The sequence below is a fragment of the Perissodus microlepis genome, chromosome 20, assembly GCF_051167445.1.
Source record: "Perissodus microlepis isolate ML-2025 ecotype Zambia chromosome 20, ASM5116744v1, whole genome shotgun sequence".
NCBI classification, from domain to species: domain Eukaryota; kingdom Metazoa; phylum Chordata; class Actinopteri; order Cichliformes; family Cichlidae; genus Perissodus; species Perissodus microlepis.
In genome coordinates, this window is record NC_140480.1 from 28,500,105 (window position 1) to 28,522,731 (window position 22,627).

Below are 22,627 nucleotides of genomic sequence, written 5' to 3' on the forward strand. Positions count from 1 at the left end.
AAACATTTTTGTACTGTCATTAAATACACATTAGTGGGAAAATAATTTATTTAGAAAATAATATACGAAATTATGCATGTCAGTTAGTGCCAAACATGATCTGATACTATATATTTAATGCGAAAACACTTGTGCACTGACCTAAAGTGGTTAATTGTGGCACAGGTCTGTGTTCTTATGGCAGTTTTGTGGAATAAACAATGTGATTCTTCCACAGACAGCAGTATAAAAAAACTTCACAAAATGAATTTTGACACCAAAGACAAGAATACTTCACTGTACATCATGTTGTAACATTGCCTTTTGAAGGGATCACTTGAAATGTTTAGACACCAGTGTGACATAGGGCTTTCTGAATAACCACAAGTCCTGTCAACACAGAGTCAGGGCCACTGGAGCTCATTTCTGTGCACAGAGCCAATTTTCACTGTCAATGTTTTGCTGTGCAGAAAGCTTCTCCAGTAATGTCCAAACTCCTTAAGTAACAATGAATTTCCATGAGATGCTACATCTCCAAAGCTCCAGTTCCCACCTCTAATTGAGATGAGTTTGGAGGTTTTATTCTGTTATACAGAGTTCATTTTTCGGCTGTGACTTCAGTTTCACAGTCCTTGCACATTTTCAGTCATATGTCTTAGCAATCGATTGTTCTCGATAGCTGCGTCAGCTTGCGCTGGTTGTCAATCACCTTCAGGTTTTGGATATAGTGCCGGATGTTTGTGGAAGTCCGCAGAGGAAGGGCGTGATCTGAATCTAGAAAAGATTAAAATCATGCCTGAATCTGCATATGTTTAAGTTTTTGTACTTTTGTACAAACAAGGTTAAACTGAACCTTCTATAGATCTTATGAAGAAAATATTAAAAACTGTCGAATGGCATTAGAGATGTGGCTTACATGTAGACAAGCGAGTAGCAGCGCCTTCCAGAAACATACGATCTGCCAGGCCTCTCTGTGGAGATGAAGGCACTGCAGAGGGAAAATAAAACATTATCTTACCTGATGTATGCACAAACCTGCATTGTATGAGTTTACTCCAACATGCATGTGAATTACTTCCAACTTTTCCTGAATGCATACAGTCTCAAAGGTATGAAGTCAGTGGGGCCGATCATTTTGCTGCCAAACTATCACTTACCATAAGGTTGGCTTCTGCATCCTCGAACGATTTTCACTGTTTTGGCAAGCATTCGCTACGACAAGGTGAGAAAAGGAAACTCTCCAAGTCAGTCTCTTACTGAGGATATGGTTTGTAAGGAAACAATTACATAACAACATTTGAAAATAACTTTTCCATACCATTTTCTCAAAATTGACCAGTTTGTCTACATAGTTTGCGTTTCCCTCATGGATAAATGTCATGTCTAGATATAGGAAGGGACAGAAGTAATTAGTATCTTAATAATAAGGACTTGCCAGTGGATTTGCGATTTACTGGTGTCTGTTACCTTTCAGCAGCAGAGGCATGAAGGAAATGTAAGGAGGACTGAGTTTAGCTATAGCCAGTCTGTACGCCCTGTGGTTGCGTGAAGGGTCCTAAAAGAATAAGCGAGCATAGCACAATCAGACCATTAGAAACCTTAAAGAAGATATATTGTTTAGGACATTTATAAAACTTATTCAAAGCTGAGTACATAGTGTAATTTACCATGAGTCTCTCAAGAGAACAGTAAATCCTTTTTGTCTTGCTGGGTATTCTCTGTAACAGACAAGCAAAAGATTGCAAAGTCAATTTTAAAGTATTTGTTTAGTAAGTGTGGCAGAACATTTATTATTATCATGCCTGCTGCCTCAAGGGGGCTCTCACCTCCCAGGTCTTGTAAAGCCTCTGAATTGCACTGTTGCTTAAGCCAAACATCACAGCAAAGAATGAATTTAGATTCTTCTGCTCCTTTAATCTGTGATGGAGAGGACACATGACTGTAAATAAAGTGCAGTCCTTGAAGTGATGCTGGATGGATAAAGTTTAAGATGGGGGGATAAAAGTAAGTACAAAGGTCCTGCCCGGATACTCACAGTGACAATACCTGTATGATTACAATATATGATATTAAGCAGGATATTAATGTTTACTGTATCAATTTCTTTTTTTTGGTATAAGACCATGCTAACTCTTCTAAATGTATACTATATACAAAAAAAGTATTGGGCCGCACCTCAGTGGATAAAAAATGAGTTGGCCTGGATCTTTTAGTTTCAAAGAACAAACATCTTAATGCTTCTGCTTACTGAGACATTTTGGACAATTCAATGGTTCGAATGTTGTGGTAACAGTTTGGTGAAAACCTGTTTCTGTTCCTGCATGACTGTGCTCCACTGCACAAAGCAATGTGCACATATTTCACACATTTCTCTGTGAACCATAAATGCCAAACGTTTGCACCAAACCATCTGAGGTTTCAATCAACAAGTCTAAACTATGAGTTGCTTACTGGTAAGGTAGATGCACCTATGGTATGACTCTGAAAGTCGTAGATGACTTCCTTGTTGTGTCATTACATTACATTACAATGTGACATTGACCTTGAGGCTGACGTCACTGAGATTTAAACTGAGATTTGATTTATAGTAGATGCACCTATGGCATGAATCTCAAAATCCTACATTGCGTCATTCTTGAGTTATCGCAACCATAAACTTGACTGTCCACGCCGCCCACCCGGTAAGGTGATGACAACACCCCATCAGCCTTTTAGGGCCGGGAAAAAGGCAAGACATGCGTGAGGTCAGTAGGTTTCACTGTTGAGATGCTTATTTGTTCAGTGGCCAAACTGATGGACTAGCCAACCTGCTTTGGCTAAATGTATGGTTTATGCAATTAATTCTTACACTGAAGCAATCTTGATAAACTTCTTGAGCAGCATAGCACGTTTCACGAGGTCTTCACATAGGCACAGCTCAGTCAGTACCCAGTGCTGCACCTCATTAAAGCGACGCACAAACCGCTCTAGGTTAGCCGTGATGGCTCCAGGGAATTTGTGGCGCCCAAAAATGTAGTAGACCAGCTCCACCTGGAGAGACACAGACAATGAGTCACAACCACTGGCATAATTTAAACACACCGTGAAACAAGCAGACAGGAAGTCTTTTGCACGTATCTTTTGTTTCTTTAGAAATGTGAGGCATGCAGGAAATGACCCAAATAATCTGATGGCAAAGATGATACTGGTAGATAAAAGGCGGTAAAGCTTGAGAGTCATGCAAAGTTCTTTGTTGCACGAATGCTACTTTGAGCTTTGGTTATGTATGTCGGTGAGCAAATAAACAGCTATGGGCGTAGTGGCCATGAGATACAAAACACAACTACAAAGAGAAATCTACAACATTTAGAAAATGTAACAAAAACAAAAACAAATGCAGAACACTTCAGAACATGCATAAAGAATGTACAACAGGCAAATACACTGTTGAGAAACAAAAAGGCTTCAAAACCAAAAAGGAAATGCTGTCTTCTCCTTCCTGCATGGTTCTTTCTTCTTTCTCACTCCCGTCAGGCTGTGTTTGCTCAAAGGGGATTACCAGATCATTGTGTATCACTCTCTAATGTTGTAGGGCTTTTATTTTACAATATAAAGTACATAGAAATAGCAATTTTTGTAAAATATGCTATGTAAATCAAATTCAATACAATTAAAGTTAATTACTAGTTAATACTCTAGTGTTCTGAAGCAGTTTTGAAGCAGTCGATTGGTAAAATCAAATGAAACATCAATCATAGCCGCCAAGTTACCTCGTGCATGGCAGTGAACAACTCCCAGTCATAATTGGTGAGCTCACTGGCAATGTCTTTAGAAGACATCTGTTCAAGGACGTCAGCGGTTCCTTGCTCTGGACCCTGCTGCTCCTTTAGAGGTGTCTGACAGAGAGAGAGACGGCGCAGTGGCAGAGAGAATGAAAATCATCAGGAACAATGTTGTTCAGGTGAACATTTAATGACTCGCCTTATGGTTGGGGATGCTGCTTTCAACAAAACCATAATATGAAAAACCATAATAAACAACAAACATATTTAGAATATATCCCGTGAGTTAAATCCCCTCCTCATTTTCTATGAAATATAATAGGATAATATTAATCGTTACTAGTTCATGACCATGCTACAGTACTTTATGATGAAACTTGGCTGTGAGATGAAAATGACATGAGGCTTTTATTAGGTGTTGTAGGTACATAAATGCAAAATATAGGTTGTTTTAGGTTTGGCTGCTAGGTAGTTGCTATGAAACATAATGATATTGTGTATGATTCAGCTTTTGTGGCTATAAATGAAATGTTACTGTTACAAAATTAAATGATAGGATGTTTTCATAGGTGCTGTACATGCATAAATGCAGAAAACAGATCCTTTTAGCCTGTTGATAGTTGGTTGCTAGGCAACATCATAATGTCTGACATAGATAACAACCTGCAGCAATATCTGATGTAGATAAAGGACATAGGATGTACCTGTCTTCCAAGTCTGGTTGCTCAACCCCTGATTGTGTAGGAGGAGTTGGTGGACAGACAGACAACGAGTTCATGTATTTTAATAAGTGTGTTTTAATAAACTAAATAGACCAAAAAATGGTAAAGAAGTTATGGAAGAAAACAAATCCTCACCAGTTGTTCCACTTCGCTCATTGTGCAGATGAACAGTCTCTCGTTGAGTCCCAGGGCGGTGTAGACTGCAGTAGCATCCAGCTTTAGCTGAGCTCTTTCTGTGCGCAGTCATAGGAAACAGAGTAATTTTCACCGTAATTAAAAAAAAAGGAGAGCATTTGAAATTCTGTGAACACAACATAGGTTTGATGACAAACAGAATTACTCATCTGTTAGTACATTAGTCTAGCAATCTACAAAAAACTGATTATTTTAATGAAAAATAAGTGTTGATTCTAGAAAACAAAACAAAAACATATGACTAATGCCTCCCACCTCCTGTGGAGTTCATTTTGATGAGGACATGATCTTCTCCAGCTTTTCCTAATGCTGACATTATCTCCTGTACAGATGTATTCACCGGCAGCATCGGAGTGAGAGGTTTGTTGTCTGGCCTGTAGATCTCATACAACACTAAATCAGAAGAGGACAGAAAATAAAATGTCACATCATGCTAATTTGGTGATTAATTTAAAGACTAATGGTGCCCGTTAAGTTACTGGATGCTGAGATTGTTGTCCTTTATTGACATATTGCGTGACACACACTTCACAAGCACTGATTCTAAACCCTTTTCCCAACATCTGTCATCATGGCCATTCACGTGTTCATTTAAACTAACTCTAACCTGGATATGGACTTCAGCTTAGCATTTAAAACATTTTTGACTAGTTTTACTATTCCATCAATCAATCAGTTTTCCTGTAGACTCCTGGTGGAGCATAGGGCCGCAACAACACCACGCCAATGGACTGTTCTGGGGTGTTCTCTTCAGCTGGGTCCACGTCATTCGGGCAGTCAGTCCAGTGCTTGCCTTGTGAAGTTGTCGGATGGTTTTCGGAGTGTGTGGCCTATCCAGCCCCCTTGACCGACCAGGTTCTGGCTGGTTCTCTTCCACAGGTCTGTGTTCGAGATCTTCTCAGGCCATCTGATGTTAAGGATGTGTCGCAAGCACTTGCTGATGAAAATCTGTATCTTGCTGGTAATGGTGTTGGTCACCCGCCACGTCCCGGACCCATACAGGAGGACTGCTTTCACATTGGTGTGGAAGATGCGGATCTTGCCGCGCTTTCTATTCCATACTGCTATTTAATGCATATAGTGACCAAGTTGAACTTTATATTCAGTATTTTTAGTGAACATTAAACATGAACATCTAGCAAAACTGTTTATACTGTTTAGCTATATTTCAGACACAAATTTAGCCAGGTTTGATTTTGAAGTTGTTGGTAAAGATAGATGTAAAAGTTTATTGTGTATGATTTGCCATCAATTTCAGTCGTTTCCTTTTTTCATTTATTTAAATATCCCCCACTAGACTTCTATCCTTATTATGGGGATTTGGTTTTCTTGATTATTGTCAGCTGTAGTGTTTGAGCTTTACTCACCTTTATCATGTGCTCTGATTGGTTGAACCCTCCCCACTGACTCCTCAAAGTTTGAAAACCAATCAAACTGGTGGTTCTGCCAATAATATAAAAGGCGACTCAGTGACACTTCAGTGACATTAAACTCTCTAATGGCAGTAGAAAGACATTTCTTACACTCTGTCACACTTTTTGGCAAACATCCCAAAGGGTTTAAGCTCCAGTAGGACTTGTAGTATAAAGAAAAACTTTCATTTTGGCCTTTAGCCTCTGTCAGGGTTATCAAAAATATACTGCAGATACAACTTCAAATAGAACACATTTTAAGTAGAGAGTTTAAGTAGAAAAGACAAGCTGTGATATATGTCTGGTATACATATCCATCAATCCACTCAAATGTGTATTTTTGGGGAGGAAATTTTATTTTTAGTAGAAAATTATTCAGCATACATATTCACCAATAGATATAAGGCCAACTGGGCCTTATACCTTATAAGCCCCCCCTCAAAACAAATTAAATATGTCATGGCTGTGTCCAGGCAGGCAGGGATAGAGGACCCAAATGCAGACTCGAAAAGGGCAGATGTGAGCTTTAACAGCTTTATTGCTGGACACAAACTGAACTAAACCGAGAGATACAAACATAAGTTAAACCGGTAAAGGAGACAGAACACATAGCTAGGGTGAGGGTACCATGCGACGACGAGCAGTAGAAGACACGGACACTAAATACACACACTTGGTAACAAGGAAGTGGTGCACAGGAGGGTGACACACCTGAATCTAATTGCTCAAGGGAAGCAAGACAGAATACACTAACCTGAGACACGGACCCTCAAAGTAAAACAGGAAACACACAGACAGACCTTCCAGACACAGACTCAGACACACGATACTGACTAGACAGGTAAGGTGGGACCACGGCAGGTACAGAGACACCGACCAGACACTAAACAGAGGGAGCACTGAGTACAGGGACATGAGGAGCACAGGAACCAAAACCTAAAGAACTAGAAATACAAAACAGAAATCAAACCCTAATATATATGAACCAAGATGAAACCAAAGACTAATAAAAAATAACAATGCAAAATCCAAAACACTGGGTCACTGACCCAGGACCGTGACAAAATATGGTAAAGGATTGAAAACTGGTTTAAAACCATAGAAAACATACTATTAAAAAAGTGCTCAAATATGATCCAGTTAAAAGGAGTTGCTACTGTAAGAGAATTTTCTTGGGCATGATATCTCTGAAAAAGGGCCAATTTTCTTTACTTAATGGGTTGTTCCTCATACTACAAGAGTTGCTGGAGCTTCAGCCTCTTAAGACATCTGCTCTTCTCCATGCACCTTTGAAGTAGGCGAAGTTGTGCCAGAAACCTGTACTTTGTTTCCACATACTCAATAACTTACCCTGCTCAGTGACTGATAGCCATTCTCCAACCTGAAAAAGTATAGAAGAATTAAAGTGTTAAATAGTATGCGAAGAATATCTATGACTTGTGAATTGTTAAGAAATATGAAACATTATCTGATAGTGCGTACACTTTTGTCCTCCTCCTTTCTCTGAAGTCCTTCAGCACGTTGAACAGTTGCGAATTCGCTGCCATATCTTTCTTTAATCTCTGTTTCAACCCCAACATTAAAATAAAAAGATTGATGAAAAAAACATACTGACACAAAAATCACACAGTGATATGTTTAAAAATTTTATTTACGACTTTGAGGCTGAGATCTCACCTCCAGAAAGTCCAAGGCAATAGGGTCTTCTTTCAGGTGAAGGCCAAACAGTGCCACCCACTGGCCAACCAACTTTACTACTTTCTGCTTAATGTTGAGAACATAGGCAGTCTTCTCCTGCTCTGAGCCCTCAGCAAGCTGTGCCTGGTAAGTGCAATGTTGGTTAAGGGTATAACACATAAGACCTTAATTACAAAATAAAAACAACATTAACTATAACAATTTATTCTTGTAATAAAATGCACTGAGAATTCCATTATATTACAAAAATACACTATAATACAGCTTTGTTTGACTATAGTAATTCTCATAAACAACACTAGCTTCACTGTTGTCAGTATAAATGACACTGTAGGATATTGGTGCTGTAGTGCAGGACAGAGCTGGCTGGAGGGCATGAAGACTTTGTGGGTGAGCAGGAAGTCACTCACACAAGAATCTGCAGGGACACAATCATCACCATAATACAGTGATTAGAAAGTAACTGACTTGGTCTGAACATTTTTTTTTCAACAACAGAAAACAGGTATCTGTAATCTTAACAGTGTCACCTATAGCATCATTTCCATTAGACTCCAACTTTATTGTTTCCAGTAGGTGTTCCAAGATTTTCTCAGGTGTTCCTGACATAACTGTGTACCTGCAAAAAGCAAGACAGAAAAAAACAAAACAAAGAATAACTTTCAAAACCTTGTGTTTGCCTTACATTGGTCCACATAAATAAAGCAATAAATTAATTAAAACGTATTTGTTGTGTAAATGTTGACTGGTTATCTCCTCAAAAAGAAGAAGCACAAAAAGTCTCTTGACGTAATCATTGCATAGTTTGTCTAGCAGACTGTGTTTACAACACTTTGAAAGTTCTTAGCTGTATATCACAGCCGCGTAGACAATAGCGCTCTGTCTGTTTCAGATCATGGCTTTACTGTGTTTGCTTAAAACACTTCACCTTCCAGCACGTCTCTAATTTCCACACCCCTCTTTCGCTCATGATGCTTTTACATGACGCTACCTCATGTTATTAACTTTTGTGTACTCTCTCCCATACTTTGTTATGCTCTTGTTTGTTTATGCTCTCCTTTTTTTCTCTTTTCTTTCCCTCACCCCTCCACAGCCAGCTGATTGCTGCCCCTCCCTGAGCATAGTTCTGCTGGAGGTCTGTTTCTGTTAAAACTAAGTTATTCTTCTCCATAATCACCAACTGCTTGCTCATGGGGGATCGTCTGATTGCTGGGTTTTCTCTCCAACATCAAAGGATCTCTACAATGCAGTATAAAGTGCCTTGAACTGTTCTTTTCAATTGTGTAGATTTACAAGTAAAGAGAAGAAAGTGGTTTAAACGTAATCTAAATAAGAGTCCTGCATCAACTTAATTGACCTTCATACTTGATAAAGTGGTTCAAGACTGATAACACGTCACTCAGAAAGGCAGGGTTAAAGTCCGCCTATTATGTGAGTGTTAGGTAATACTCCATTAATAAACGGTTAACCACATCTTTAAAAAAGATTTATGTAATCATCACTTATTGTCAGCGGCAGTGTTTGTATTAGAGCCATGCATTATCAGCCCACACCCAGGCAAAGCGTCTTAATGATCATAAACCTACTTGTAAATTAACTGCAGTATTTTATAGAAGTTAGTAGGTCAGAGTCGCTTACTTGCTGCTGTTCCCTGCTCCTCCTTGTTCAGTCGAGTCTGCACTCTTTTCCAACACCAGCACAGTCTTCCCGTGCTCTTCCAGTCGCACTGTATTAGCCTCCACGTCCTGAAGGACAGAGAAGGATGACAACCAGTTTGAAAAGTTATTTGAAAATTTGCGTGAATCTCACATCTCTTAAATTGTCACATGGGGCTACATGTGTTCAGTAAGCACCCGATGTCTGACAGACAACTTCTGGTGATAAAAATGCAGTAAGAGGAAATCCAACAAACCTTGAGGATCCTTATGAAGTCCTGTTTATCAACACGAAGGAAATGACAATTGTCCTCTCGCAAGATGATGGTAGCGGCTCGAGGTTGCTCATTTAGCAAAGCTAGTTGCCCAAAATCCTCACCTTCATGTAGAGTAGTCACCAGACCCTATATCAACACAATACTCTGAGCTATACAGCATACTTGAAATCAATTGCAACGTGTTTTATTAGAGACAGTGGGTTTTATTAATTTGGAACCACTGGCTTTACCTTCCCGTGCGTGATCACATTTACAGAGCCTTTCCAGATGATGTACCAAGAGGTTCCTTTATCCCCTTGACTGAACACTATATTGAAAAACAAGCAGAAAGAAACCACATCAGTCAGTCATATATCTTTCTAACCATTACAACTCCTAGAAGATCACAACTTGAGAGCACCTTCCTTAAAAGTACTTTGTTAAATATGGCTTTAACATTAAAGAAATGGGTAGGATTGAAGAGAAAAAAGACCTGATGATCTTCTTACCCGCAGTAAACAAAGAAATTAATTATAACATTAGACGGTCTGAATAGTCTTAATCTTATTTTCTGGAAACAATGAATGTTTCACAGAAAAAGATGCTATTTTCTGTGCATAAGAACCGTATTATCGTGTGATTCAGCAACACAATGAAGCTGTGTAAACTCACAGACTGTTCCAGCTTTGGCATGTGATTCAAAGACCAGCACTGCTGCCAGCTCCTTACGCACCTACAGGCACAGCAGGACAAGAACAGACAGAAGCGCACTGATACCTTCTGCTATCATTGTTGTAAATGGGTTTTTCTTGATTTTCACTTTCATATTTCCAGTGTATTTTTAACATTTCTTTCATGTGGCATAAAATACAAAAGAAAAATATTATGGTTGATGTATGCAAGTAGAATACTGTCTTTAAAAAAAAAAAAAATTTTTAATAAAATATATCAGATCAAATCCATGGTTAACTATCATGAAAACTTGATAACAGTTCACATTAAAAAAAAAAATCAATATGTAGAGCCTTTAAAAATGTTAGGGGAGTTTATTGAGACTGACTGAAGAGGAGAGATGAGCGGCAGCTTTGACGTGGAGCAGCTCCTCGTAGATAACCTCCAAGTCCTCGGGACTCCTCTGACTGGGGCTGTAAAAAAAAAAGGAAAGAAGAAGAACATAATAAGCCAAACAAAACAAAATACAGTAACTTTGCTAGCACCTTGAACTTGTTGTAAGAAGCTTTCTGACAATACGGGTTATCATGAGGAAATGCTTATGTAACAACTAAACAAACTGACCATTTACGTAGAATCATAGTGAGCAGAGCATCAGGACCAAGCTGAAACAGCAGAGACAGAGCTTCCTGTAGTTCATCCTCTGAATCCTTCTCATTCAATATGTGGTTAAGTCCAAACTGGGGGTCTTGGAAGCGATAGAACTGTGTGTCCTTGTCGAGGAAATTCAACTCATGTTTCACTTTGATTGAGACAAAACACAGAAGAGAAAATAAAACCCTTAAAATGAAATGCAAGAATGCGGTTAGACATCTCCAACACACACGTTGCTTTAGAAACAACAACGAGGCAGATGAGTAAATTTTTAGATAAGTTTTATGCCGGTCATTTATAAAACTTTAGATAAATGGAAATAAATGCAAATGCTTTCTGAGTGAGTTCCTTCATTTGATGATGAAGCATTTCTGTCCTGATTGGAGTGGTCTCTTCCAGGAAGACAGTGTCTCATCCAAAGAGCTTAAGTGGTTAGTGAACACTTGACTGACTGAAATAACAACGCAAAACAAATGTCATGGTAGACTCGGTCACCAGATTTCAAGATACTCAAGCATGTCTGGGACATTTCTAAGTGTTGCCAAAAGCATTATCATCAGAATACATGAAAAGTAATTTGTTTGGACATTTTTCCACATCCTTCCAATTTTTCATCACAATACTAAATTTTTCAAAAGTTAGCTCTTCAGTTCTTACCATGGAGAAGTATTCCCTCATCCACTAAGACCTGCCATATTCCCACTGCCTGACTTCTTGATTGGAGGCCTTCATTTTGGGTCATCAGCCAGTCAACAAGGTCCTTACCGGAGCAACATTGCCTATGAGAGAAATTTGCATGTAATTAAGAGACACTGTTACTTTTAATCATGAACTAAATCACATCGCCAGAATAGGTACCTGTATGTTTTGAGGTGATGCTTTCTATCTCGGATCAGACCAGGGTTCTTCTCAATCATGACACTATATACTGATCTGGCTGCCTTCACCACGCGATCTGAGAGAAACTTGATAAACATGAAAGATAGGTGAAGTGACTAAATCATAAGGGTGTTGTGTTTTTTATAAACACAATTTCTGCCAATTTTTGGGATGGCGAAAGACCGAAGTCAGCAAAAGAAACGAGTGTTTGTGAAAGTGAGGAAGACAATTTCCCCCTCAGTTTTGAACAATGTTGTGTGTGGAGACTTCTGTAGGTGTCAAAGTGTAATGGAGTGTGTGTGGGGGTTGCACAGAGGTGAAAAGGTGTTAAAGATGCAAACTTAAATGCTCTGAGACTTTCCAGCTTCTGACTCTGGCCAGCACAGAGCAACAACAAACTGTATGACAACTCTGAACTAGTTTCCCTTTAACCTGCTTTGATGTCCCCACCACTCATTCTCAACAGCACACACACACACACACACACACACACACACACACACACACACACACACACACACACACACACACACACACACACACACACACAGAGTCCTGTTTTCATATCTTAGTGGGAAAATCCCATTGACATAATGCTTTCCCTAGCCGCCTACCCTAACCCTAACCATCAAAAATGAATGGCTGAACCTAACCATAACCTAATTGTAACTCTGACACTAAAACCACATTTTGAGTCTCAAAAATGCCTTTAAACTCATGGGGACAGGCATTTTGTCCCTATAAGGATTGTTATGGGGACAAACAGACCACACACGCGCACACACAAACACACACCCAGACACACACACACACACACCAATGGGTTGCATTAACCTAGACCATAACTTTAACCTAAACCCAAATCTTCAAATTTAGTGAGATTGTGGGGGCTTTCTTTTTGTCCCTATAGTCCCAACAATATTGGTAATACAAATACACATAGCTGCACATAACACACTGAGGTCAGGTTTGAACTCACAAAGGCCTGCACACAAGGGTGCACAACCTGCCAGCCACTCATGCAGAGGCAAAGCTTACGTAACAAGAATGTGCTTTGTTTGTGGCTGAAATTCAGCTCTCCAATTTTAGACCTTCTCATGCTTTATGGTCTGTATTTTGAACATAAAAGAATTGATTTAAACTACCACCCAACGATATTTACTGTCTCAATGACTGACAGTCGCACAAACTTTAATTCTGCGCCTCCCTGGTTGACTCCCACAGGTCTTGTGATTACATGCTTGACACAGGCTGTTGCCTATTTGTGCTGTGGATTTTCCCCTAGACACTGTTGTTTGTCTAAGGTGGTGACCTGGAGATTCACACAAAATCCAACACGGATTACTTCCTATATTATTTTCTTAAGAATGCAATGCAAAGAAGCCAGCAACAGAAACTACTTTCTGTCTCCTGCAGGTTTCTGCAATTCATTCAGGATGTAAAAACACCTACTGTTTGACTTATCTGCTGACATCATGCCTCGATGACTCCAACACAGCCCCTGGTTTTCCCTATTTAAAGTGGGCCATAACACATCCTTGGTAAATCCAAGTTCACACAAAGTTGTTAATTCTAATTTAAAATTGCAATTAACAGCTGCGGGCACAGTGTACACTTTAACCTATCGCCCTGACACTGGACTCTTCCCAGACCTGACATCAACAGAGTAAATGCGTCCTGAGGCCTCTGCTGTGCCCTGCTGAAGTTAGTGTGTCGTGAGGTCACTTGTATTCCCAGAGGCCCATTTTCCCATGGGGCTCCTGCAGTCACATTCTCATGCCTGTCAACTCCCAACTTATTTTCTTGATGAGGCGACTTTCCATTACCTAACTCATTCCTTACAAAAACAACATCAAAAGCCATACATCACTGTGAGCCCTCTGCTGCTGACTATATGTGGTTGAGTCTGCTTCCTGAACTAGGCCATCTAATCCCATTATCTGAGAACTACAACACACATGTAACTGTTTCTAGTGAGTGAAATTAAAGAGTAAACATTTTTCCCACAGGTGTGCCAGTCAATGACACAGAGTACAACACACACTCAGCCCATGCATAGCAACCGGCAGTGATGTATATGCCATCTATAACAGTTGGACAGGCGGCCATAATATATTCATGACAGGGCACTGTACTGTTGTTTAGGTAATTTTAAAGTCAGGAACCTACATTATTAGGTGATTTATGACTGAATATGTATAGTATAATACTCACGTGATCCATACTGGATCATACTCAAATTGTCAAGGAAATGATTATAATCTGTGATTATAAATTACTACAGCCAATTTTTGCAGGACCAGGCAAAGAACAGCTGTTCTATAGGTTGTACAGTTTACTCAAACATGCTAGATGCTTGAGAAAAGCTTGTAATTGTCTTTATCACACCTCAATTGGATTATCTTTTCTCTGTCTTATCCTTTTTGACTTAAATCTGATTGTGACTAAAACCATTAGTCATGCTCTTTTAAAATGTTTAATTTCATGCCTTTGTCTCATTCAGTGGAATATTGATGAGTGCAGCAATCACTGCATGTCTCCTTTGTAGGCGAGACATTTCTCTACTTTCTCTTTGACCTCAGTGGGCTGTGTTGTGTGAGAAGCACAGAGTGTGTTGACAAGCAGCTTCATCTTTGGGCTGATTTTTACCCCTCTCTTTCTCTGTGAGAAAAAACAACAACGCCACACTTCTTCAGCAAACATATATACCACAAACATGGGTAAAAACGTACGGTAAAAAAAAAGCTTTTCAGAGATTACTGACAGATTTCCGTTTCCATTTCATGTTTAAATTGGAAAATGTTGGAGCACAATCAAACCTTGCTTATTAAAAACACAAATCCTGTACAGTGCTATCATAATGTATGATGCTCACTACTGACTTTTAGAATCGGGAGCCAACATTTGCTAAGCAACAATAACAAAAAAAACGCCAATGAGGTTAGCAACACATGTCTCCTGCAGACTCAGTTGCTCTGTCCTCCCTCTGTGTCTTTACAAACCCGAAAATATTCACAGGGTTGATTATTTACCCATATGGAAAAGATATTTATATAAATCTTATAAAGTTTGTATCTGTCTTGTGTGAAACTTGTATTAAAAGCATACAAGAGTGAAAACAGATATAAGATCCCTTGGAAAATTATATAAATGAAACTTGTATGTTTTGGATACTTATTAAAACAATATATGAAAGTAATGAGAAAATGGCCACTTTCATGAGTAAATATGAAGTAGGCCACATCTTATGCAAGTCTTTTATAAGTTTTTACTATTTCTTTTCCATATGGGTAGGAGTTGAAAGATGCACTCTCTGTACTGCTTTCTACCTTTTCTGTCGCAGGGAGACCACTGAACCTAAACAGAAGCCACTTTCCCTGTCAATTCTTCTTATCAGGGTTTTAAAGGTTCACTACTTGGCATGCTGTTGAAGAAGCTGAGATAAAGCAACATGAGGGGCCTGGACTGAGTTAGGTAGGACTCAGGAGAGTGGGGAGGGTCAATTTATTGTGGGCCTTGGAGTGCTCTTTAGACTCCTTATGACTGCTTGCCCCTGCAAGGAATGTGTTTTTTTAAAACTCGGTTGAGTAGTAATGCAGGATATTATAAACAACAAAAGAACAAGTTCAGCAGTTTGAGAGGATGCAAGCTCTGCAACTCTGAATTATACTGGAGGTCAGTAAAACTAAAGCCACCAGTGCAGTGAAACCTGTCAAAGGCTAACTAGAGTTTAATCAGCTAATTAGTGACAACCAACAATAGATCTCACATGTGCTTAAATTATCTTTCAGGACGGGGGTGAAGGTGTTTACACTCTGCTTTAAATCTTACCTCTGCTCTCACATTGTGGTTCTCCTTATGGTCAGAGTGAGAGTCTCAAAGCACCACTGAAATGCTGTTAAATGTTGGCATACATACCTGCTTCATAGTGTCCTTTGAATTCAGAGCCTCTGGCAGTGGAGTCTGGGAGAAACAGAAAGACATACTTTATCCCCAGTGAACCATTTCTCCATATCTAAAACCTCTAAAATAAAGAAAATAAATTGCTCGGGAGCAGCATTCCACAGGAACTAGCTGGGCTGGTTGTTGATGACAATCTTGTTGTAGCTAGTCGGAAAAAAACACAACCAAGCTGGACCATCGAGATAGAACGAAAAATTGTTTTCTTTTCTTTGGTATGAAGGTCACTGCAGATGCATTATCTCAACCTGTGATGTGCCATTGTCTCCAACATGGTGTGGGTGGTTGTCAAGTGTGTGTAATGAAGTGGGAGGAAAGAGTATTTAGACCTCGGCAACAGAAGGCACATGGTTAAACTCTTTGAATTTCATTAAAGCAAATATTTGCTTTAAACTACAGACTATCCTTTCATGTAAAAAGTAATTGAACCTGAACATTTAAAGATTAATACTGAAGCAGCTGCCACAGGTAGACAATATTAATGTTTTTTCATTACACTCTTGAAATGCTCACTTAAAAGAGTCAAATCATTGCTATCTCTAACGTCCTACCATGTAAAAATATTCAACATTCCCACGTTTGTACTTTGACCCAAGTCAGACTTCCCCTTTGTTGCTTAGATTTTATGTTTTTATGACCATCTTGTGGCTGGTGTTGTCTGTCTGTATTCCCAAGGTAATTGGGTTCAGTGTAACTAATTGAAAATATAAAGGACATACTACGTTTCAACTTGCCTCACAGTTCTAATAATGTACTATTGTCACTTTAACACAAATCTCTCTCCTTCTACTGAATTGATGGATTGTAAGAGTTGTAACAAAACAAAAAAAGGTAAATATGCAGAGTACTCACATGACATAGAAGACATGTAAACAAACAGTAGCTAATGTGATTCTTCACATCGGTGATAGACATCGTTTTCTCTGCTTCTACTGCAGACACACTTTGTGGCATGTTTTATTTGGCCTGCTGTACAGGCAGCTACATCATGTGATATTAGCCGGAATGGACCACAATTTAGCTTGTAACCCAATTGCCACTGAATGGCAGTAACTCCATGAAAGCTAATTTATGAGCCAATCAAAACAAACGTGCCTCGTAAGTTAAAAACATGTGGAGAACATTTCAATATCTGTTAAACAGACACACTTAGGAACCCTTATGTATGTGAGGTATTTTTTCTGCATTGTGTCCATGTGTCAGCACTGGTATGCAGGAGCAAGAAGTCCAGGAGGGATGCTGCAAATGATGACAGCAAAATGAGCTCAGCTGTGCTCTTATCTGCCTCATGTGCTCAGAGAAAGAATTAGCTTAACCTTCAGGGCTTATTACTAAGAACACACGACAGTGAATAGAAAGATTGGATATCACTCTACTGCCAAACAACTAAACAGCTTTGAGTAAAACCAAATACAGCTATTATCTGTTACAGAATCAGATTCCACTAATGTGCTGATATAGCACAAACAATATTTGAAATGCACAATGCACAATGTGAATGCATGCATTTGTCAATTTTGCATTTAGGATGATTTAGCATGTTTTCAAGTTCTGTAATTTTTCTGTAAGATATCCGTCGGTTTTATCCGGTTCAGCGATACTTCTGGCGTTCAAAAAAAGATTGATACTTTTATCCTTCTAGATTAATTAAGCGGTTTGGGTGTTGTGCATCGTAGTGTTATGGTAAAAAAAAAATCCAAAGCAATTGTTGCTGTTCATGCAGAACTTTTAACTAGTTCACGGAAGTATGACATTGATATTTGGCTGGTAAAAGCAGGCGGTTTAGGACACAGTCTCTGCACGTTATCTTTGGCCTCCTGATACTTACAAATCAGGTAAATTTAGAAGACTTTCAGCGCTGTTATGTGTCTTCCTGTGACCTGGAAACGAAAACCTCCCTCATTTTGCATTCTTCTACAAACTCTTCTGTAAACTGAGCAAGGGTGTTTCAGGGAACGTGAACAATAAACAATGCACTATTTATAACCCGAGGTAAATAATAATAATGAAATATGCTTTGTTACCTTCCTGTGTCACCACAGCCAACTGCTACAACAATAGAGGAACCTGCTTCAGTCTACTTGGAAGCGTTCCTGAATATCTACAAAATGCAGAGACTCCAGCTGATTTACATAGTTAAGGCTGAGCTAATTTTATTTATTCTGTATATGACTAAAACAGCTGCTTAAATGGATGACATTCCATCTATTTTCCCGGAATCAACTGATGATAGGTTTTCAAAAACTAAGACAGTGGCAAGAAATGCCACCACAGTCAGCCACAACCAAAAGAGAAGGGTTCACACTCCTTGGTCTGTTTAATAGCCGAAACATCAACATTAATAACAATGAAAACAAGCTACAATAATAATTCAGAGGGAATTTTGAAAAGTTAGACTCATGAAAATGCTGATGTCAATTAATTTGCTCTAACTAACTAATTTGTAGGCTTGTTAGCTGCAACTGTTTCTGCTGTGGTTTCTATAATAAGGATAGTATACAGAGAAAGTACAGCTGGGAAAACTAGTAAATAGAGCAGTAAAGGCAGCATAGTGACATCAAATAAACAGAGAAGTGCCACAAAACTGTGCTGTACTCAGTTACATGCACTGTTCACACAACCACACATTTTGCTCCCAGATCTTCAGAAATGTTCTGTCACTTTTCCATCTTTCCTATTTCAGCACCAAATCTCGAAGCTTACTTGCAACGTAAAGGATACTTTTAGGGCCTTTTAGGCAACATGTGTCAGACATTTAGGAGATACCAATTTGCATACCAAATTATGATTACAGTCTTTTACCCTCGCAGTAGCTCTACCAGCAGTGATTTCATATGAACTAAAGCAAGAAAGCAAATGACATCTTGGAAGCCCTATTTTGTGCCAACACCTCAAATTTATAAGCTTTTTATGTTATTTTATTTTTTCTTAATGAACGCTAAGCCTTTAAGTCGTGTTACTTTGGAAATGAACGGATCAATACAAAAAGACAGTGAATTATGATGCCATCGTAGTCATCATTCTCATCTCTTCTTATCCGCATATTGTGACACCATGCAGTAAAAGCAATTCTTGCTTATGTTCCATAAAATATTCCGCAGTCGTTTCGCTTAAGTAAATGTATAAATATTAAAGAGGCATACCCAGCTGATGCCCCGTATTGTCTGTTTTTCCACCGAGCAGCGGTCCGGGAACACTTGGTAATTGTGAGTCCGAAAGAGATGCATCTTGTTTCGGATCAAAACAACCGACAAACAAGTTTCCCAGTCAGAAGATCTGCAGCTCGGCAGCTCTACACATTATTCACGGCACAGTAATCTGGATAGCCCCGTCTCACACTCATTACTGCACAGCGGCGACTCAACACGGCGACAATGTGAACTCATAACTCCGCATTTTGTCCTCCTAGTAATTCCAGGCAGGTCCTGCATCAAACTCAGATCTTGCTGCCTCATTGAGGTCGAGTCGTGTACTGTTCAGCCATCCCTCGCAGCACAGGCGCACTGTTGCTGCGTTGCGTGTGTGCTCACTTTGGCTTTTCACAAGAAACTGCATCAGAGAGACTGCCTCTTCTGGCAGTTTTACCACCTAATTAAAAACGGTGTTTGACGTACTTAGCTTGACCTCGTGTGTGTGCATGTGGAACCTTAACATTTTGTCCTTCTGTTAAAACACGTCAGCGAGTAGACAAATATGATATATGTGTATATTTCAACTCAAATTCACTCTTGAAGGCTAGAGATGAAATTTTCAAAGATGTCAAACCTTACTCAAACAAGTCTTAGTCAAACAAGTAACTTGCTAAAAATGTGCACTCTTTCTGTAAAATAACTGGCTTATTTGTTACAAATTTGCATCATTTCTTGGCTGAACTGTTAAAAAAAATGGGTGAATCCACACAAACATTGGGGTCAGGGGTATTAAAGGAGGTATAATGTTGCATGAAGGTACTATATAATAAAGTTTGTTTAGTACAGTAGTTCAGGAAAACACATAAGCTGCAGCACGTTGTATAGACCACACACTTATCAGGTTATCCAGCTGCCTGGCTCAACTGGGTCTGTAGGCAGAGATAAACTGCTTCAAGGGCAGAAAGTAATTTAGGTTTGAGGACAACACTTAATGCGTTTATGCAGTTCTAGTTCACAGGTGTTTTTCCTTTGGTGTTGAAGTGTTATGTACCCATTAAAGCTTTATGAAATCATAGAATTCATAACAGGTGTTCAGTTTTGAATGGATTTTTCAATATTTCTTCCTGTGATTCAAACCTTACACCTTTAGTTCACACTTTTGGCTTTTTTGTGTTCATTTATAGATGCAGGTGACTTACGTCCCCCAACTCTGGTGTACGCCGCCTTGGTGGAAAACTGCTGTTTCTGACGTAGTTCTCCATCAAGAAAACACCTTGAACAAAATCTGTGTGAAGAAAAAAACAGCATAATCATTTTATTCTTTAACAGTCGAGAAAGTAAAATGGGAAGGTAGTGTTTTCCCTTGTCAGTTAATACCAAAACAAGCAGATGTAAATTTGCAATGTCTTACATAAGGACAAGGAGACCCTTTTAAAAACTTAATTTCCCATGTTCTGTTATAACAGGATCATGTCTGTGTGCTGCAGGCTGGAAAAGTTATGCAAGAATTGTTTAAATCCCAGCTATTGTTCTAGTGCAGGGCAGCCCTTCCTGTACTGACCTCAGTGTCTGAGTCACTTTGCCAAACCTTTCCACAACACACACTGACCAGAGCATCCATGTTTTCCATGCTTGGCTGCAATTTGAGCTGTGTGTTCAAACCGCCTCTTTTGTATGTTTTTATTAAAAGCCCAGCACCTGTTGCTGACCTTTACTGTAGACATTACTGCTTCCATCTTGGAACCCTGTTACATAATCGTGTGGTAAGTGAACGGTGGCTCTTGGAGTACAGAAAACTGTACTTTAAAAGGTACCATGAGGCACATTTGCTGCAAATGTTCAGAAAAAATAATGATTTCTTACCATGTTTAGACCTCCTTCAAGTCATGACAACACTCCAGTCACAACTGTCTCAAAATCCAATCTTAAAAGTAACCAAGCAATCAAACCCAACCAAACAGAAAGTACCGCTGAAGTTTAGTCGATAAATTTTGTGCTCTCTGACTAAACTGTGTGTTTCTCTGTGTCTTGAAAATGGCTCACAGGGGCTCTCTGATGCCACATAGAGAATGTTCACAACCAAGGAATCCGGTTTTCCTTCTTATGACCTCCTGGGGGAATTTAAACACAATAGTTTAGCTGATAAGGAAGAGCATATTGCTACAGTCTGGTTGATAGCATCTGAAAAAGTGACTGTCTTGATTGTCTTCTGTAAATAGCAGCATATTACCGGGAAAACATTCTTTCAGGGGATTGATGTTTTGCACCAAATATCAAAAGACCTAAGCTACACTTAAACTATGATCAGCTTTCACCCTGAAAATCCTAAAAATTCAGCAGTGGCGATTGCTTTCTGGCCGTGGGATTGAAATCAAATCTTATTAACTCGTTTGGAGATTTAGGTGACCTTGTTTTAGCTCCAGAGAATATAACCAGCAAAAAGCTCCAAGTTTCAAGGTAGACTGAATTTAGACTGTTGACACCTTGAACTCTTATGGACCCAGGTCTGCATTGCGTATCACATTCCAGGCTGGCACTTTGAAAATAAATGCTGCCCCCTATTGATGATGCACATGCCCTGCAAAGCAATTCACAGGGTATTTAGAAATTGAGCAACTCGCTGATCAGTTTCTTATAAAGAATGCTCAAAATGAAACAAAAAAAATGCAAGCATTAGTTATAGAATGTTATAGACTTAATTTTATTGCACCATCAAACTATAATGGATTGTTTTATGTGCAGTGCTTATCTCTGTGTTTCTGTCTCTAAAGTTGTATTTATTTGTGTGCGTGTGTTTCTATTTAGATCCTTCGGGAATGGGAGTGGGATTTCCTGCAACACACCCATGGAATGTACTTTGCCAGTAGTCTTTGTTGTGACTGTCTAGTGTCTCTCCATACACACACACACACACATAAACACACACATGTGCGTGCACATACACACATTTTCCTTCCTTTATCCAAGCCAGTTAGCAGTGACAGGGAAATACGTGTTTGATCTGTTTGACCTTATGGTCTATTGAGGGCTGAAGCAGAAAGCAGAGCACACATAAGCAAAGACATTAAAGCAGTTGGAGACAATATTTCTGCACCCACTGCAACACTTTCACATTTGTCAACCACGTTCTTTCACTTCTAACCCCTGCTGTGCAGTCACATGTTGACATTTACATTACCGACTTAGTTTCAAATACTAAAAAATAACAATTTAAATATATTATTTGGAGAAAAACTAGAATTTGAACACCTGTGATGGAAAAGTGCCTTTATAGACAGAAATTATCCTTAAAACCCTGTCAGACAAATCAGCAGGGGCTTTGTAAAGCACAAGATATTATGATTAAAATAGACATATAATATTCATTAATTAGCACAACGAATCAAATGGTCTGCCACAATTCCACACAATCCTTTGCTCTGCAATCAGTAACTCACCAATGTCGCAGTCTTATAAGATTCTTCAGTTTGATTACTTCAGTTCTTTAATTTGTCTGCTTTCCTTTTCTAGCCTTCGCTTCTATCATATGTCTCTCAGTCAGGGTACTTTATGTGAGTTACGGGGAGTGCTCCTGGACACAGCTTCCTGTGTCTTTCTGATTGGTCCTGAAAAGAGTGCCCGGGGGCATGGGCTTAGTACAGCACTGATACAT

General features: G+C 39.2%; 1 protein-coding gene across 1 annotated transcript; it reads right to left on the reverse strand.

Moving 5' to 3' along the window:
• Positions 1–30: 30 nt before the first annotated feature.
• On the reverse strand, positions 31–19,618 carry rapgef3 (Rap guanine nucleotide exchange factor (GEF) 3). The gene is made up of 27 exons (XM_084916248.1): positions 18,988–19,618; positions 15,803–15,847; positions 11,864–11,970; positions 11,663–11,784; positions 10,976–11,153; positions 10,740–10,824; positions 10,352–10,412; positions 9,931–10,007; positions 9,680–9,826; positions 9,406–9,512; positions 8,298–8,386; positions 8,097–8,185; positions 7,747–7,890; positions 7,552–7,631; positions 7,420–7,450; positions 6,025–6,100; positions 4,913–5,050; positions 4,598–4,695; positions 3,729–3,854; positions 2,828–3,009; positions 1,806–1,896; positions 1,647–1,697; positions 1,447–1,534; positions 1,298–1,362; positions 1,137–1,191; positions 896–967; positions 31–753 (listed from the first exon to the last, which is right to left on the reverse strand). Exons 1-27 carry the CDS (start codon positions 19,069–19,071, stop codon positions 635–637), a joined length of 2,607 nt encoding a protein of 868 aa, XP_084772374.1. The 5' UTR covers positions 19,072–19,618; the 3' UTR covers positions 31–634.
• Between the last annotated feature and the right edge of the window lie 3,009 nt (positions 19,619–22,627).